Genomic DNA, 18,815 nt, shown 5'->3' with positions numbered 1-18,815 from the left:
GGATGGGAGGAGGAGGAGGAGGACGAGGAGGAGGAGGACGAGGAGGAGGAGGGGGGAGCTCCATAATTAAATCAGGTCAGACATGGCTGTGAGTTTTGAGGAATTTTTACTGCACACAAAACGGCGACATGTGACCCACTTTCTTTATTGAACTTGATTTAAATTTGTCTTCATATAAAAAATAGCCCACATCAATGGGAAGTCAATGGAAACCATTTATTACACACAACAACAAAAAACAAAAACAAAAAGTTGCTCACAAAGATCACTGTAAGTAAATTCAATTCAGTAAAATCAAACCGATAAAAAAGCAAAAACATAATTAGCAATACAAAGAGTTTTTCCACACACATGTTAAAGATACGTTTGAAAATACACTAAATGTCCACTTTATTAGGTACACCTGTTCAACTGCTTTTAAACACAAATAGCTAACCAGCCAATCACATGGCAGCAACCCAATGCATTTAGGCATGTAGACATGGTGAAGACAACCTGCTGCAGTTCAAACCGAGCATCAGAAGGAGGAAGAAAGGTGATTTAAGTGACCCTGAACGTGACATGGTTGTTCTTGGAGTATTTCAGAAACTGCTGATCTACTGGGATTTTCACACACAACCATCTCTAGGGTTTACAAAGGATGGTCCCAAAAAGAGAAAACATCCAGTGAGCAGCAGTTCTCTGGGTGAAAATGCCTTGTTGATGCCAGAGGTCAGAGAAGAATGGCCAGTCTGGTTCAAGATGATAGAAAGGCAACAGTAACTCAAATAACCACTGGTTACAACCAAGGTCTGCAGAAGACCATCTCTGAACCAACAACACGTCCAACCTTGAAGCAGATGGGCTACAGCAGCAGAAGACCACACCAGGTGCCACTCCTGTCAGCTAGCAACAGGAAACTGAGGCTACAGTTCACACAGGCTCACCAAAACTGGACAATAGAAGATTGGAAAAACGTTGCCTGGTCTGATTAGTCTGGATGAGCCTCCACAGTCACTAGATCTCAATCCAGTAGAGCACCTTTGGGATGTGGTGGAGCGGGAGATTCGCATCATCGATGTGCAGCTGACAAATCTGCAGCAACTGTACTAGCAAGGTGTACCTAATAAAGTGGCCGGAGAGTGTAGATTAAAATCTAGTCCAGATTCAGCTGAGGCACTTTATTACTTTTGATTACAACTACACATGAAAAGGAGACTTAAAATCAAAGATAATGTACACATTTATATGACAGAAGAATAGTATTTTTTTTTTGCCTGAAACTATTTTTTAACACCTATGCCCGAATTACTGCAGTAGATAAGGGCCTGAATATGTGTAGTTAAGGCATTGGGCAAGTAATCATGAAAAACAAAACAAAACAAAACAAAAAACTATAAAAAGAAAAAAACAAAAACAATATCAATGCTAAAAAGTATCTAAAAATTAAATGTTCTGTTCTTAACATCACAGGATTTGAGCTGCAGAGTTGATTTCATCATACAGCAAACACTAAATTATTTACATCAAATACATATGTGTTATATATGTTGACAGCACCTTGGCTTCGAGGACCTTGGTCAATAAGTAATGAAACAACACAATATGTAAATTTAAGTCAGGTTACCTGAAGGCTAATGTATTCTGGTTTCAACCCAGTTTGAATCAGGATGCTCCCAGTCAGCTAACTGTAGAGACTCTGTGAGATGTGACTGTTATGCAGCATCTATACTGGCCATACTGGGTTTTCTGGACATAAAAAACTCTTTCTGACATAAAGCTCTAGTTTTATTCACGTTGATGTTTAGAGAAAGTACTTCATTCTGTTTTATACAATATGAAAATAATTTTAATTCTTGTTTTGTGAAGATGTTTATCATCATCATCATCCGAAACATACTTCTGACTACTCCTGGTGGCTGCTAAAGATTATTTTTATGGGCTTTTTGCCTTTATTGACAGGACAGAGAGTGAAATCGGGCAACAGAGAGAGAGTGAGGACTGACATGCAGCAAAGGGCCGCGAGTTGGATTCGAACCCGCGGCCGCTGCAGCGAGGCGATGCCTCTGTACATGGGGCGCCGATGATGTGAATCCATCAACACACCTTAAATTTCACTGTGACAACTTTGACCATAACCAGTTTTTATATGACATACACTTTTAGTAATGAGTGGATCTTCAAGTGTTAATATATATTAATTTCGGCCGGATTATATGAAGTGCGCATATTAAAATCCTCACTCTGAGGGGAAAAAAGTGGCACGGAGCGTTGTTCCTGTGAGCTCCAGCAACACTGATCCCCTGAGCTTGCCTGAGAAGGACTAAATCCACAAACCCGCTATTTTTAAATATCCCATAGAGAGAGACTCTCACTGCAGCCTGTTTTATTTTGTTCTGAAAACATCGGCATGCAGCCTCGTTCTGTGGACGATGAACGAGGTGCAGACTTCCCTCTGTGTCACCGGTAATGAGGAAATACAGTGAGTGCTGGACGGAGCAGTGAGTGACAACAACCCCGCCCACATTTAAGAGGACTGTTTGCAGTGGAGTAGGGTGGACTAGGGTCTAGGTATCATGTCTGAAGGGTTACTTTGGGTTCCAAAGGTACCATACCGAAAGTGTTTGGTAGAAACGGGGCTAATATCACCAAGGTTTGAGCACCACCCTACTGTAAAATTCTCAAATAGTGGCCGTAATTTACTTCAGTAGAAGAGATAATCAGGCTCTTATGTTAGACAGGCTTATATAAGAGACAAGCCTCTACTTCTTATTTCTACTCTTCCCTACACTATGATTTGAATACTGGCTTCTACATGATAATTTACAATATTTGTGAGGATGCGCAAAATAATTTTACTTTGGCTGTTTGTGACGGGGAACTAAGCCAATCCATAAACCCAATAAAATGTTTTAGTGCATAAAAGAAAAGATTTTAGAGCGTTATAACGTTCAGTAACACAAGGTTATTAATACCGGTTTCTGCTTTGATCGTCATTGTAATCAAGGCGATCACGGCTGCCTCTGTTACGATCACGCTGGTCATCAAGGCGATCACGGCTGCCCCCATAACGATCACGCTGATCGTCAAGGCGATCCCGACTGCCTCCATAACGTTCGCGCTGATCATCAAGGCGATCCCGACTGCCTCTGTAACGATCGTGCTGATCGTCAAGGCGATCCCGACTGCCCCCATAACGATCGCGCTGATCATCAAGACGATCCCTACTGCCCCCGTAACGATCACGCTGATCGTCAAGGCGATCACGACTGCCTCCATAACGATCACGCTGATCGTCAAGGCGATCGCGACTACCTCCATAACGATCATGCTGATCGTCAAGGCGATCACGACTCCCACGGCGGCGATCATGCTGGTCGTCCTGGTAACGCTGAGAGTCAACATCGCTGCCCTTGCCATCGTACCTTTCTTTGCTGCTATTATAACTGTGGTGATCGTCCTCAAACTTGTGTGCGGCTGGTTCTTCGCTGTAATTGTTTGGAGGAAGGCCTTTGACTTCATGCTGGTTGACCTGCTTTGTCTCGCCCTTCGACTTGTCATCCAAGTACGGCTCTCCAACTTCAGGAGCGTCTCTGTCATAATACGCCGTTTCTTCAGGGGAACTAAAAGACAAACAGATGTGAAATACACAAAAGAAGACAAAATGGTGAGACTGGGTTGTTGGATGATTAGATACTAACAAAAAATACACAAACATAACTCTTGAAGGTAGTTTACAGTGGCAAAAGCACACAGGATATTTCACACATACCCTTCAGCATACTTCTCCTTTTTGCCCTTTTTCTTGCAGCAACAGAAAATTAAAATTGCCAGCAGCACAACACCTGCGAGGACTCCTACAATTATACCTGCAGTGGACCCAATGTTCATGCTCCCTGCGGAGAAAGGAGGAAACACAAGTGGTGTTCACACTGCAGATAGACCAGAGCTAAGATCAGCAGGTAAATCATGTTAAAACACTCACCAGGAGTCACAACTAAGGTATAGTTGCATCTGGCAGAACCAATACGATTTGTTGATGTGCAAATGTAGAACCCAGACGTGTCTTTTGAAATATTGAAGAGAGATAGAATTCCATGGTCTGAAACATAATGACAAAGATTAAGGTTAACTACAATTACGGCCTCATGGTTGTATGCCTCTGCCAAGCAGTCAAGTTAAAGTTACAATTTACATCATGTCCGCCCAGACTCATATGTAGCCATGACAGTTGACAATACTTCAAATATGGATGTTGCTGCAAAGAAGCTACATATTCTAGAATATGGATGCTTCACACACATCTTCAACCCGACAGCACAGAAGATCTGTACAATCAGCACAGTTTTAAGGTGGACACCCAAGATGAGTATCACCAAATGAGTATCGACCAAATGTCTCCCCTTCTGTTCCTAAGATACAGGGCCGGAGTGGGACTCATTTTCAGCCCTAGAGTTTCATGCCTCAGACGGGCCCACAGTTTTGGGCCCACGACCTATTATAACCTTACATGTTAAGTCTACAACAGCGCACTGTTCTCTAAAGCCTTGTAATTCAGTGTATTTTTCTAAAATATTTCCAATTCAGTGCAAGTAAGGGTTGCTTCACAATGTAGATTTATTTCAACATGAGTGCACATCTCCAACATTATTCTTAACAACACAACATCCTTTTCAACAATATCAGAATCTATATTCTGTTCAAATAAGTGTTCACAGATATCCAAACCTTAAAAATGAAATAAAAGAATTAATAAAAATATTAAATATTACATTTGAAAAAATAAAATTCTACATCTCTGAGGCGACATCTTTCCACATACGGGCTTCCTTCGCCTTTCAAACGGGACAGAGTTCCATGGGAAACAGTAGAAGAGACACAGCCCGAGGGGGAACCGGGATCTGACACAACACCGGAGGGAGAAGCAGGTCCGTGGAGCTGTGCGCCGGACGAAGCCCATCGCTTGGGTTGTGAGCGCGCATGACGCACGTCTACATTGAAAGTAATGGGTTTGTGTGTGCAAAAGACGCTACATCTGAACGCCCCCCATGCACACACACGTCAGGGTGCCTCTGCAAAAAAAAAAAAAAAGAACTGCCAGTGGAGGCGGCCCAGAGACAGTGGTAGCAGCATACGTGATGCCCAGTGCCATGACTTAACACTGGCCCAATAAAAAAACCCAAAACTGAACACCGGCCCGAGCGGCCCAAACGTCAGACCGGCCCACCCCATTAGCCAGGCCTACTAAGATATGAGGTTGAGTAATGGCAAGAAAAGTGTTTTAATGCTGAGTATTATGATGTCACAGTGACATTGACCTGTGACCTTTAGGATATAAAATGTCACTACTTCATGATTTCATCCTATTAGACATTTGTGTGAAATTTTGTCAGAATTAGAATATAAATTCTTGAGTTATGGCCAAAAACATGTTTTGTGAGGTCACAGGCAAGGTTACAATGACCTTGACCTATGATCAGCAAGTTGTCATCAGTTCATTGCTGAGTCCAAAAGGACATTTGTGACAGATTTGACGAGATTCTCTTGAGACATTCTTGAGATATTGCATTTATGAGAATGGGACGTATGCATGTACAACCCCAAAAACATAATGCCCCCGACCATAGGCGTAACTTTCAGGGGGGATGCAGGGGACATGTCCCCTCCAATATTAAGAAGAGATGAAATCCCCCCCCCCCCCCCCCCAAAAAAAACCCACCAATGACAACCCCCTCTCCTAAAGAGGTAAAAATCACAGCCCAGCGGTTGTAAACACTTAAATATCTTTCTTAACCATTTCCCAACTATTTCAAACACCCCTAGTGGACCATACCATAATTATATAGTCCAGTACCCAACACGTTGCCTCTCTCAGTTGCTCCATTGCAGAGTTGCCGGTCGCGTTGTATGTGGTTAACATTCATAAGCATGCTAATGTCGGAGCAAAGATAGATTTGTCAAACAAGAAAGTTGAAGATCTTTCTAGAGAGCTACACCAACAGATTGCAAATACCCGTGCCGAACACACCAAGGCAATGAAAGAAGTTGAAAAGGTTAACGCTGTGCATGCTACGCGCATCACTAGCCTGGAGGACGGGGCTAATGCCTACTGGGACATAGTTGTCGAACTGGAAAACACTGTGAAATCACTCACCTCCCAAGTAAACCAGCTGGTGGCTAAGACAGAAGACTTGGAATCTAGGCAGCGGAGAGACAACTGCAGCGTCATCGGCATGAATGAAGGCTTTGCTGATACGCGACCGGAGCTTGCTGTTGCTAAGATGCTACAAGATGCACTAGCCCTCGACTACTCTCCGAAGTTGGACCGGGCTCACAGGAGTCTTCAGCCCAAGCGGAAAGATGGGAACCCGCCTAGACCCATTGTGGTTAAGTTTCACTACTTCCAGGAGAAGGTGGACGTCAAGCGGAAAGCTGCAGCAGCAGGAGCCATCTTCCACAACAACAGGCGGATCCCCATTTACCCCGACTACACACCCTTGGTGAGGGCGAAGCGGGCTGCCTTCAATGAGATCAGGGGACTGCTGCGCCGCTGCCCCGAGGTCAAGTACGGCATCTCGTACCTGGCTATACTTCAGATAACTACTCCAGGAGGTGAGCAGAAATCGTTTGATAAGGCATCAGAGGCCAGAGCCTACATTATGAGCAACTTACAGCCACGAGATTCGGAGCGGAATGAGTATTAGTTTCCAGTCAGCATGCTAGCATAATAGCTAACCACTATGTCTAACCTGCTAGCCACTGGGCAGCCAGACATTATCTATCAGCATTATATGCTAGATGTTTAGGCAAAGACCCTCACTTAATGTGTCCCCGCCCCCACAATGTTGAAATGAAAGTTACGCTCATGCCCCCAACCACGGCTATTGCCAGTGCAGAGGCATACAAATGAAGATCTCTCAGGAACACTCTCAATCCCCGTTCACACATGCAGTCTTTCCCTGAAAAGTTCAGGAACATTTCCTGCATGGGGTTTGGTGTGAATGAGAGCAGGGAGGAATATGCAGGGAAATCTGTACTGCCATTTCCCCTCCTCAAGAACCAGTAACATTTCAGGGTAAATGCTGGTCAGTGTTGGGCTCATTATTCCAAAAATGTAATATATTACTCATTCACTCTTTTCAAAAGTAATAACATTACTTTACTTATCACTGCCAGCAGTAATTTGTTACACTACTTGTTATATTACTTTTTACTTTACTAGTAACGTGTTACTGCTCAACACTGATGCTGGTACTGCTGTGTTGTAAAAGGAAAGCAGTAATATTGCAGGGACAAGCATGTAAAGAGTTACGTCAAAGACACTGGAGTGAGCGAACCAATCCCAAGACTCTGTTGATGATGTATTTGAATCTATTTGAGATGTGAAGAAATTCCCTCCAGACGACCTTGAGCCAATGCGTTCACAAGAATGAGACAGTCGAGGACAATTGCAGTCATGAGAATGGGATGGAAAGACGGACGGAGAGACAACCTGGGAGCCAGAACTTCCACCAGCTCAAAGGCATAAAAATGTTGAGACAGTGGGCCCATGCTTTACATTAACACTGATGAGATGTTTGCTTCAAAATAACACCTGGACGGTTTAAATACATACTTTGGTTTGCCCTAGGTGGTAAATCTCTGGGAAGGTTTTCAACATTGTAGCTGCTCCAAACATATTCAGGCTGTGGGGATCCCTCCTGGGACGAACAGGTGAGGGTGATGTTGTGAAAGTATGCTGCTTCTCCCTGAACCCTGCAGATCGGCGGAGAGGGAGGCACTGCAAGAAAACAATGAATTTAATATAAAAAGCTGTAATCCCTTTGCAAAACTATGCAAGCAGGATCAATTTGACATCTTCATGGAGACAACATATAAATAGACATAGTAAACAGAACTCCCTCTGCACATCCAGTCTCAAGGATCAGGTGCTGGTCTGAGAGTACAAGAGTTACAAGAATGGGATGTGATTTAACCTCATCCCATTATGTTGATGACTGAGACGAAGATTTTTCTAAAGAAAGACAGACTGCAGGTCCTACTTCTGTCCCTCTGTTAAATGGAAAGGGGGAGTGACAGGGAACCCAGTAAATTGACATATCAGTGATAAATACTCACCAAGAACCAAAAGGGAAGTGGCAGCAGCTGTTGTTCCCTCGTCATCGTTGGGGATCATGACACTGCATTGGTAACTGCGGCTGTCCTGCATGGTCACCTTGGTTAAGGTGAGCGTGCTCACTTGATTTTCAAGGCTGACCTCCATCGTGGCTCTGCCTTCATAATTAGGTGCAATGTCGACTGGATTGTTTATAAAGTAAGTGGCCACTGCGTCCTACGGAAATAAACCCAAACATTTTACAAAGATATCCTGTCAATATGATATAACAATACAATACTGTAATCATGTCATCTCAATATTTAACAATATAATGACAGTATAATCAGTGTCATACATTTCACTATGATATAACATAATGTTTAAAGATAGAGGGTATTGTATGCTGTACAAGGTAGAACCCCAAAATGTTTAATATTGAATAGCATTTTAAATCTTGTGTGTGATTTATCCTTCTGGGTTTTATGCTTTGGGATTTATTCTGGCTTCATATGAGCAGAGGAAATCTCCACTCGTTGCTAAGCTAATTTATAGAATGTTAATGTCAGTGAAGCTTGTGAGTTGTAATGAAGCTGAATTTTATAATCCATTGGGCCAGTGCTGGAGAATCAACTTGCAAGACCTTGAGTTGCAACTTATAGCTTTCCTGTTACTTGTCAAAAGTACCTATGATGAATATTTATCTTTGTGTGGGACAGTTTCAGGTATTTTTCCTAAGTATAATGTAACAAATGAGTAGACTAAATCCATCCCAGTTATCTTATGAATGCCGGCTGCAATCTCCTGCCAGTGTGGTTGTATCTTGATAAAGAATCACACAAGGTTTTAGATTTTGGCCTATTTGTTGGACAAAACAAACATTTTGATGTCTTCGTCTTAGACTTGTCAACTTGTCATCTGAAATGCTCACTTAGTCCTGAAATTTTACATTACATTATATACAAAATAATTAACCAAGACACTCAATCTCTACTTAATCTCATGCTCGACTGAATTAAAACTCCGGTATAAAGTCTCAGTCTTGTTACCACCTGGGTTATTTGTGGGAAGTAGTCTTTTCTTATTCAAAGGACAAAGGTCATAACCACATAACAGTAAGAGGGAACTAATTTGTAACTTTCCCAGTAACACATTCAGTTTAAACACAGGACATTTCCTCACATTAACTGTTATTAAGAAGGATAGCGTCGCAGTCTTGATATGAATATAGGTTTACACTATTACACACTAAAAATCACTGGTTTAAACATTTACTCTGTGTGGGTAGTTTTTCTGAGAGTAGACAATTCTATGAATATAAAACTAATATGTTACCGATAGGATGTTAAATGGTACTCCTGCAATTTAGTATGCTACTACCATCAAGTTGCACCAGAGAGCTCCAAAAATGCTGGATCCTACACCTCCCATGATGCAGCTCAACTCAAGCGCAGACACTCCCTGTCTTGTAAACACCGAGGTCTTTCACAATCCACAGCCCCAGTTTTATTTTCTGTTGTAATTTTGTAATCTCAAAGCACAAGCTGAGATAAGGACGCAGACCAATGGAAGATATTGTAAAACTGTGTTCACATTTGACACCACTCAACTTCCACTTTAGTATAGCTCACCATTTAGATATGTTAGAATCACTGGTTTAATTAATCTCTCACCATTGGCTCACCAACTTTCTCAGGGTAAGCTTCCCATGTGATGACGAGTGCGTTGGCGACTGGTCTGGCTGGGACGAAGGAGCAGGTCAAAGTGATATCACCTCCTCTCACTACCTCATATGTTCTCTCTGGAATAGAAACCTCTAAACTCCTGCAGCAGGGAAGCACTGAAAAAAACCCAAATACATAATGACAGATATCTCTTGCCTGGTCATAGTCTTTCTCTAAGTACACATATGTAGGGGAGCGCGGGGCACAACCTGAAATGGGCTAAATTGTAACATGGACTTTTTATGTGGTTACACAGGGTCGATCCTTTCGTGCTTGCAGCCATTTGACAACAATACCACCAAACAGTGACCCACAAAACTCCACAGAGATTGGACACCCTCTGCCTGTTACAATTAACCCCACCCATGGGGTACGTTGTCACATTTCACTTCTGCCACTTCTCGTGCAATTGAAGAAAGGTAAGCTCTAGAAAAAAACAATAACTGTTCATTTGTAGCAGAGATGTGCATGTTGTTAGAATAAAACAAAAAATGATTAATCTCAAACAGTTTTAATAACATTCAGCCCAAACTAAACTGTGTTAGGTTGCGCCCCGCTCTCCCATACACTTTAACTCTACATACGTCATGTGTTATTGGGTGACGGAGAAAAATTGGTAGGATTTAGTATGAACTTTGACTATACTATGTTTGTATTACTAAATATACAATACAGTGTGTATTTCTTTCAAGGCGAACTGAATTAATAGTTCAAACTACAGGCCTCTTTGAGTGAAACACAACCCTGCTTCCGCCTAAGGAGCAAGAAGTTGGATTAATGATTAACACAGGTGATAACACCATACAGGTGTGGTTGTGGTTTTACAAAAGAGAAAGAATACAAGCATAAAGCCTACCTGTGAGTATCAGGAATACCTTCCATCCAAGCTGCATCTTTGTCGTCATTCCTGAAAGTGTCAAGCAAATGTCCAGCAAGTATAAAAACAGAAAGTGATGCTCTCGGTCTAAGAGCAAGAGCCCGCCTAACCTTCACGGTCAACACCCATGTAAGGAGAAGTTTACGTTTCTGGGTAATGAGTCAACAGCTACGGGTCACATGTAACCAGAGGGCCAATCATTGATTTGCTATCCCTTTGATCAAACCTGCCCAGTCAAGATATATGAGGTAAGGAGGGGTCTGTACGACAAGGGCTTGAATGATAAAATATAACACAGAAAAAGAGAAAAACAGAGACTGTTATTTCGATACATAGATAGATAGATAGATAGATAGATAGAAAAACTGATTAGATTTTGGTGGTCAAGGGTAAAAGGTCAAGGCCACTGTGACCTTGTATCCATCTCATTCTCGTTAAGGTGATATCTCAAGAACGCCTTGATCAGATTTCTTCAAATTTGGCGCTAACATCTACTTGGATTCAATGATAAACTGATTAGGTTTTGGTGGTCAAGGGTTAAAGGTCAAGGCCACCGTGACCTTGCATTCATCTCATTCTCGTGAACGGGATGTCTCAAGAACACCTTGATCAAATTTCGTCAGATTTGGCACAAACATCTACTTGGATTCAATGATGAATTGATTAGATTTTAGTGGTCATGGGTCATGCAGTCATGCAGAAATGCTGAGATATAGACGACCTGGAAACATTGACCAATCAGAGCAGGCTGGAGTTTTCAGGCAGGGGGACTTCAAGAGACAGACGCTAAAATGGAGCGTCTCACACAGATGGTGAATACAAGTGTTCCAGCACAGAGAGTGCAAGGACAATAAAATGGTCTTTGAACATGAAAGCATGTAAACATGTTCTAGGAGAAACCCAAAAGTATGAACCTGAGAATAAGCATTATAGGTCCCCTTTAAGTGTCAAATTAATGTCAGAAACAATGTGCAACATTTTTTATCACCAATCTAAAATGAATAATTTAACTGACCACAGTCAGAAACTAAGTTGCTCAACATTTCAGTGGATTTTGACCATCCTAGCAAGTTACATTGTGTTGTGTATTGTTCATCCACATCTGGTGTTGTACTCCATTGGGCCTGCAGGTAGCAGTGTTGCACTGACAGTGACGCTGCATGTATTCAGTGCAACCAGATCACTGATCTGTAAATCCATAAGAGCACAAACAATCTTAAAAGAATATAAACTAAACAAGTGATCTTGTTTCTTTAACTTGCTGTGGTCTGAGCTGATGTGAAAGTAAGAAGGTGTGAAATGAAACATTAACTGATTGTTTGTTTGATGACTTGCAGTGTATTTGGAGAGATTTGACCTTGGTGACAAACAAGACAGTGCGCTCATTCAGTGGCTTTGGTGGCATGAGGTTGCAGATTTGGGTTTGACTCTGGACGTTGACTCTGCAATCCTTCTTGGGCCAACAAGTCAGCTGTGTTTAAGTATTCAGTCAAGCCTATGATCGACAGAATACTTCAGTTTAACTATTTGTGGTGTGTGTGAGAGGGAACCAAGTTCTGACATCTCTACAGAGGGGAAACAGGACATAGTACCACTCAATGAAAAAGATTAATCCAAAGTAAGCTTAACAAATCTAAACAAAAAGTTGACAGAGTATTGAATTTCTCCACGACACTAATATTATTGCACCATTTAAACAGTGTGTACTAAAGTAAAAGTTTACTAGTGAAAGTTCTGTGTTAAAAATCTAAATTATTAAAGTAAACTAAGTAAGTAATTAAAAGTACAGAAGTATTATCAGCAAGATATGCTCAGTGTCAAAAGTAATATGGAAATGAAAATGGCCTCTGTACCTGATAAATTATTATTTATGACATTATGAAATTGTTAATGCTGATGCTTTAATGTGTAAGCAGCATTTTACTGTTACAGCAGGTCGGGGTTTGATAGTTAAGTCCAGTGGTTCCCAACCTGGGGGTCGAGCCCCCACCAAAGGGTCCCAAGATAAATCTGAGAGGTCATGCAATCATTACTGGTGGCAAAAGTCTGAATAGTGCGGCAGGGAGGGGTGGTGGATGGGTTCAACAAACACTGACCTTCCAAAACCTAGCCATGTGTATTTGTCGCCCATACCCAACAATGTGCGTTAGTTGTTGGAGGAAAAAAATGTCAATTTGTGTTGTTGTACCGATGTAGTGCATTTATTTTGAAAGAGACTGTATTTAAACGTTGAATTTCCTGTGAAAACAGAAGTGTATTTTGAAAGATGACAATGCATGTAACAGGCAGAACTTGACACAGCATCCCAGAACGTCAACAACCAACACACCCAGGGTACCTTTCACGTCTTATCTGGACATGGAAAGTCCCTGACCAAAGTCGTTCTTGAACTCCATAAGGTAAAACAATGAGGTGAATACATCTTCAGGTGAACTGAATAAAGTATGAAAACTCTGAACATAATCAAATTGGAACTGGCTGTTAATAAACAGGAGTGCCACCACTATAACCAATCCAAAGCATTCACTGGTTTAATCATTGAGGTACCACAGCAGTGAAATTACAAGTTTAATCATATTTAATTTACAATTACGGATTTATAAATATTGTTTTTGAATTTATTTTTCCTGTACTGTTCTGTACCACTTGCTTTCCAATCAATTCTGTATGGTATGGAAATTAAATTTACAGACTTTGTCGCGCACAGATTAACCTGTTCAAAGGCCCTGGGAGAAACATTATCAGTTGAGCCCCAATTAACCCCTCGGTGCGTTGTTGCCTTCCATCAAGTACAGTACACACAGTAGACTCAGTCGCAATCCTAGACTCTGGGGGACCCCAGGCTAAGAAGCCCATCAGGGCTTTGATGATTGTACCAAACGCTGTTTATATGACAGTTCTAGGTGGCTAGCTGATTGTCCTAACCAACAGTGTTAGGCTGTCATATAGTAGTTAGAGGGAGCTCCTCTTAGAGCGTTCTGGGGGCAGGAGCGGGCACTGTATCGTGCCTTCATGGGAGGTTTAAGGGACATTTATAGTTGTCATCGAAAGATTGGGGGCCCGTTCTCACATATTTTTGTGGGAGGCCTCAAACATCTGCTGGGTTTGTCTCTCCTGACACTGAACCAATGATAGACTACAATTTCATTTTATACACAGAGAACAGAAGATCGTCCTACACTAAAACAATACTAGCTGACAACAGGTTTTGTGTATGCTGGGTTTTCGTAAATGTATCCGTAGTATATATATACATCTCCACGTTGCCTGTACATTTTAGATACTGCATATCATAGTGCTTTGAGATTTGTTACAAACTGTAAAGCCCTCACTCATTGTTGTACGCTTTACTCCAGGACTGGCTGGCCATCTTTGACCTTCTGTAGGCTCAGTCATTGGTGTTTTTTCATTTATAAAGCCATACTGGGCAAAGTCCCAACATACATTTGAATTGTGATTGAACAGAGATCTGACTGTAGTCTAGTCTTTCGTCTTGAGCTGGGAAAGAAAGCTTTAATGGGCTCTGCTCTTTTCACCTGGAGTGGCCTCCAAAAAGATTTGAAACTAAGAGAATTGATCTCTCGGCCTGATTTTAAAGCTCTCATATGTACAAGGATTACTGAATCAGTTGGTATTTGTATTGTGCATGGGTATTTTAATATCTCTCCATATTTAAGTATATCTTCTATGTTTTTTGTGGTTATTGTCTGTAACTTTTTCATGCTGCCATCTTGGCCAGCTCTTCCTTGAAACCCTTGGGAGTTACATGGGTTAAATAACATGAATAAAAAATTACGTGTAGGACTTTGTATTGATGAATGTATACCATGTGAGCGAGGTATTACATGACATTTTGACACACGGCTCCAACACATGATAGGGTCACATCATCAGGTAATAATGCAGGCCGTGCTTCACTTAATACTTAGTGCTGCACATTTGTAATCAATCATATAACCCTAAGTGACATGCAGTGCACGTGGGCCTGCCCCATTAACTGTTGGTAATCAAGCCTTATGGAGCTGTGATCAATATTAAAGATCAAGTCTGCATTCATGTTGGCAGCGTTACACTGTTGTTGCATGGTTGTACAGATGAAGTGCAGATTGATTTTAAAATTGCTTTACCTCATAATAATACTTTAACTTTGATGGAAAACAATGTTGAATTGATGTGTGCACAACTTCTTAACACATTAACCCATTTTGCAGCATCTGTAGCTGATGTATAAGCAGTAAATTAATGATTGATAACAGTGTAACATACACAGCTTTAATCTTATGAACAAATCTTTATAGTGTCATAAAACATGTATTATTTATACACATGTACAGATCATTCAAATGTAACGTTTAAACAGTTTATATATGTGTTCAAACATGTTGAGCTTGAAAATTTATTCTTGACCTCAGAAAAAAATCAAGATCTGCTTCCTGTTTTGTTCCTGGATCTTTCAGTTTGTAAAATGATCGTCTTAAAGGGCCGGTGTGTAGCATTTAGGGGGAGATATTGGCAGAAATTGGATATAATAGCTGTTTTCTTTAGTGTATAATCACCTGAAAATAAGAACTGTTGTGTTTTCATTAGCTTAAAATGAGCTGTTTATATCCACATATTGAGTGGGGTCCTTGTCTACGGAGTCCGCCATGTTGCACCGCCATATTTCTACAGTAGCCCAGAACGGACAAACCAAACACTGGCTCTAGACAGGGCTATTCACGTATTGTCAAGTTGGCTACCATAGATAGCAGCCCCTCTGTAATGAGCAGTATTAGAAAAGGACAGATTTTTAATGTGAAACTGCTTTGTTCAGTGTTTTTACCGGTTTAAATCACTGGGTTCATTTCTTTTGGAGAGGAAGAGATCACTGCGGATATTTCAGCTCCAGGTGTCTGGATCCTAAGTTATCAGAGAAAAAACGTGAGCACACATTTGCAGATGCTGGGCTAGAGGCCTGTCTGCGACATGCCAAACAGCGTTGGAGAATTCAGCTCAATAGAGCTTTATTTTTCTCGACGGACATTCTTGTGCCAGAGAATGCTTCATATTACAGTAACACCAAGAAGAGTAACCACAATTTAAAGTTCACAACCAGTAACAACCAGTGGGTTCCTCAGGTCAGGGTCACTCACTGGGCCCAATTATAGAACAATAGAGAAATATCTAAAAAGAATATACAAGATAAAAGTGCCTAATAGAGTAACAATAGGGGTACAATAAGTACAAGACTTACTAGAAATGAACTACAATGGTGGAAAAAACACACTGCGCCCAATAATCAATGTTATATTGTGTGTGATATGAAAATTAGAAGCAGCATTGCACATCCATCCGTCCATCCATTTTCTAACTGCTTATCCTCTTGAGGGTTGCGGGGGGGGCTGGAGCCTATCCCAGCTGACATTGGGCGAGAGGCGGGGTACACCCTGGACAGGTCACCAGACTATCACAGGGCTGACACATAGACATTCATGCTCACATTCACACCTACAGACAATTTAGAGTCATCAATTGACCTAGCCCCAATCTGCATGTCTTTGGACTGTGGCTGTGAGGCGACAGTGCTAACCACCACACCACCGTGCCGCCAGCATTGCACATAATTGAGAAAATCATATTGCACTACATTGACAAGCGTTCAGAAACACTGATATGGAACGTGAAGTGGGCTAAAACATGCAAAACCACCAGTGCTGTCTCTTACTGATGCACATATTTCGACCTGTTTATTAATCTGCACACGGGTGAGTGAATAAAGGAAAGGGATGTACTTTAATGGGTCATGTTGGTATACGCAGTGCAGATTAATGGACGAAATGCAGGAAGTGGCTGGAATAAAAGGAAATGTGTCCCCACTTCACATCCCATCATATTAGAGAAGTGAAATTTCCTTTCTCTGGTCAACATGAGGTCATGAACACAACTGACAAATTATTTTTTCTTTTCAAGAATGGATGTATTAAATACGTAAATACAGTAAAAAAACAACAACAGAGATGACCATTTTCCATCAAACAGAATTAAAAAAGGCTACATCAAACATGACAACAAGACACTATTACTCTAATGCTACTCCATGCTGTGTATATGATTTAAAAAACTTTATGAAGATAAAATTTTAAATCTAGGCCTCATCAAAATGTCTAAGGAACTGTTTGTTATTCATAAGGGGGAAAGGGGTGGTGCAAAACTGGGCAAGCATGTCAAATATTTTTTTAAGCACTAGGGACGTGTGGTTTTTATTTTGGCTTAGAGGCAGGACATATAACTTTAAATGGTTATATTTTGTATTTACTTTAAATACCCCCTGAACCCCAAATCCTGCTGGCAGATTTAAAAGGCATTTTTTATCCAACAATCACCAAAATTACATCATTTAAATCATAGCCAGAAACTGTAAAAACATGAATTATTGTTGGATTTTTTTCCCAATCTTTACTCTCCATGAACACATCATACGAGATGTAGACTTCCATCTTAAAAATGACTTAATTCTACATTTAAATTTTGCCAAAAACAAACTGTTTAGACTAAGATCTAGTGAATGCGTGGAAATAGTAAAAAAACCAAGGCATTTTTCTACTCTAGGATATCTTTTTTTAACTTTAAAATATCAGAGGGCAAGTTTTTAAAATCTAAGTTACTGATATTGCCACTGTTGTGTACAGTTTTTCACTCCTGTAATGTTTTGTTTTTGCATTGGCTCTGTAGGAGCCAGAATATGTGTTCAGCCCTCATTGTTTATTATCTGTTTAGACTGCACACACTTTTTTGGTCACTTTCACTTTCCGTAGTAATTCCAGTGGGTGTGGTGTCACATTATTTTGCATGTTGAGTCACTGGTGTGGGAGTTTTTTAGACAAAGAGGGTGAGTGTTGGCTGCAGTCACATAACGGAATATTTTGTTTGGTCTAATTTTGCTTTAGCTATCTCAGTTGTTAACTGTTATTGTTATTTTTAATAAATTGTCATAAAATGCATTGTTGGACTTCAGTGTGGACTTCTTTGAACAAGTCACAGTTAAGAGCCTACTTAGCCTCCTAGTGGTAATCGCTACAGGCTCCAATACTTACAGTTGGTGCAAAGATTAAAAAATATATGGTTATTTATCATGGAGGGAGGGTCGTGCCTTTCCTCCCAGTAAATTGGGGAGGCTCAAGGAAAAATATTTGCCGCTCCAAGGAAGTTTAAGATAAAAAAAAGGGGTTACACCCAAGCCACCCACTCCTCTGATAAATAAAGTACAGTCCCTAAAAACAAGCAAAAATGTTGCTGCACCTAGATTTCTACACACAAAACTCCTGTCAGGTTTTAAACACATTTGGTGTGAATATTTTAAAAAATGTGGTAATTTATTGGAGAGGGAGGGTCATGCATTTCCCCCTTGTCAATCTGTGAAGCGCAAGGAAAAATACATAGCTTCAGGGAAGTTTAATATAAAATAAATTAATAAAAAAAGAAAACAAAGCCACACCTGAGCCACACCCATCCTTTGATAAGTACAGTACACTCCCTAAAAAACAGCAAAAATGTTGCTGCACCTAGAAATAAACTCCTGTTTTTATGCATCTTGATTAATACTGCATTACTTTTTGGGTGCAATAAACTCGTAACTCCTCTGCTGTTCCTGTCTAAATGTCTGAGTTTGAATCATAGAAAGGCCTAAAGGTAACAGTGATCATGACACACACCTAAATATTAAGGGTTATTGTTGTACAGAGACATATTTTAATGTGCTTTTTTTCTGGCTTGATAAATAAATTAGACTTCAGTTGCAGCCTCTGAATAGTGAGGCCCCTGTATGAGAGACATTTTAAAAGTATTTTATGGGGTGATATATTGTTGCTGTCAGAGGCAGCAGTGTACCTGTGTGCTGGCTCTGGATCTTTCGGATTCAGCCATGCCCCTCTCCGTCCAAACTCACAGTGCAATAAAAGCTAGATGACTATTTAAGTATGTAAATAAGCCTGAGAGAACAACACCCAAAACACATTCAGCTCACTGGGGAGTGTGCGCGTGTCTGTGGTCTGTGCCCGTGCCCGTGTGTGTGTGTGTGTGTGTGTATGTATGTGTGTGGCACTGGCAGGCTCAGGGCTGGGATTTCGGGTTAAATATTCAAAATGGCGGACGGAGGAGCAGC

The 18,815-nt window shown here is 41.0% G+C and overlaps 1 protein-coding gene across 1 annotated transcript; it reads right to left on the bottom strand.

Annotated features, from left to right (window-relative positions):
* Window positions 1-90: 90 nt before the first annotated feature.
* LOC126393624 (cell surface A33 antigen-like) lies at window positions 91-10,975 on the bottom strand. The gene is made up of 7 exons (XM_050049901.1): window positions 10,655-10,975; window positions 9,748-9,914; window positions 8,098-8,311; window positions 7,595-7,759; window positions 3,965-4,081; window positions 3,752-3,875; window positions 91-3,602 (listed from the first exon to the last, which is right to left on the bottom strand). The coding sequence occupies exons 1-7, from the start codon at window positions 10,701-10,703 to the stop codon at window positions 2,948-2,950; spliced, it is 1,491 nt and encodes a 496-aa protein (XP_049905858.1). The 5' UTR covers window positions 10,704-10,975; the 3' UTR covers window positions 91-2,947.
* Between the last annotated feature and the right edge of the window lie 7,840 nt (window positions 10,976-18,815).

This window comes from Epinephelus moara, chromosome 7 (assembly GCF_006386435.1).
Source record: "Epinephelus moara isolate mb chromosome 7, YSFRI_EMoa_1.0, whole genome shotgun sequence".
Lineage (NCBI taxonomy): Eukaryota > Metazoa > Chordata > Actinopteri > Perciformes > Serranidae > Epinephelus > Epinephelus moara.
This window is presented reverse-complemented; position numbering and strand designations above follow the sequence as displayed.